General features: G+C 41.5%; 1 protein-coding gene across 1 annotated transcript; it reads left to right on the forward strand.

Moving 5' to 3' along the window:
- Positions 1-204: 204 nt before the first annotated feature.
- LOC110570538 (dolichyl-diphosphooligosaccharide--protein glycosyltransferase subunit 4-like) lies at positions 205-312 on the forward strand. Its single transcript, XM_021678575.1, has one exon. The coding sequence runs from the start codon at positions 205-207 to the stop codon at positions 310-312; it is 108 nt and encodes a 35-aa protein (XP_021534250.1).
- The last annotated feature ends 415 nt before the right edge of the window (positions 313-727 follow it).

Here is a 727-nt window from a genome sequence, read left to right on the forward strand (position 1 = left end):
TAACTATTCATGACTTAACCTTTCATTTGTAGCCTCCATCAGAACAGAGAATTTTTCTTTTCTTACTCTTGCATTTCTAGCTCGAAGCCCTGAACAAGGCACACAATCAATACAAAAAAAATTGGTTATTAAATAAATGAAAAGAGGGGACTCCTACCTCCAGCTAGTACGCAGACCACATCGCGGGGAGCCCAGTTGATCAGGATGATCACAGACGTGCAGCTCACCATCTTCGCCAACACGCTGGGCATGTTGCTCTTTCTGCTTGTCGTTCTCTATCACTATGTGACCGTCAACAATCCCAAGAAATAGTAATGAAAGTGGCGCTTTCTCCACCCCAGGGTTCCAGGACACAGTCTAAGGCAAGATGGAGGGTATGAGGGGCCTTCACACCTCACTTCATCCCTCTACCCATCACAACATACAAAGCAACTACACCTGGATTTTTCCAAACAACTTTTATTTCCTCAAAGTCTTCCTTAACCCTATGGAACAAGAAGCTGCCACTGAGTAGGGCCCAGTATAGGAGTTTCTTTTCTACTCCCTCCCCTCAATATAAAGATACAGATATATTTAAAAATAAATAAATAAATGAAAAGAAATGGACACAGGATAATGTAGCATTTGAGAGAACAAGTTCTAGAATCAGAAAACCCTGAATTTCAAATCTGATTTTTCCCTTACTGGTTGTGTGATCCTGGGCAGTTTATTTCTCTCCTAGTTTCCT

The sequence above is a fragment of the Neomonachus schauinslandi genome, chromosome 5 (genome assembly GCF_002201575.2).
Source record: "Neomonachus schauinslandi chromosome 5, ASM220157v2, whole genome shotgun sequence".
NCBI classification, from domain to species: Eukaryota; Metazoa; Chordata; class Mammalia; order Carnivora; family Phocidae; genus Neomonachus; species Neomonachus schauinslandi.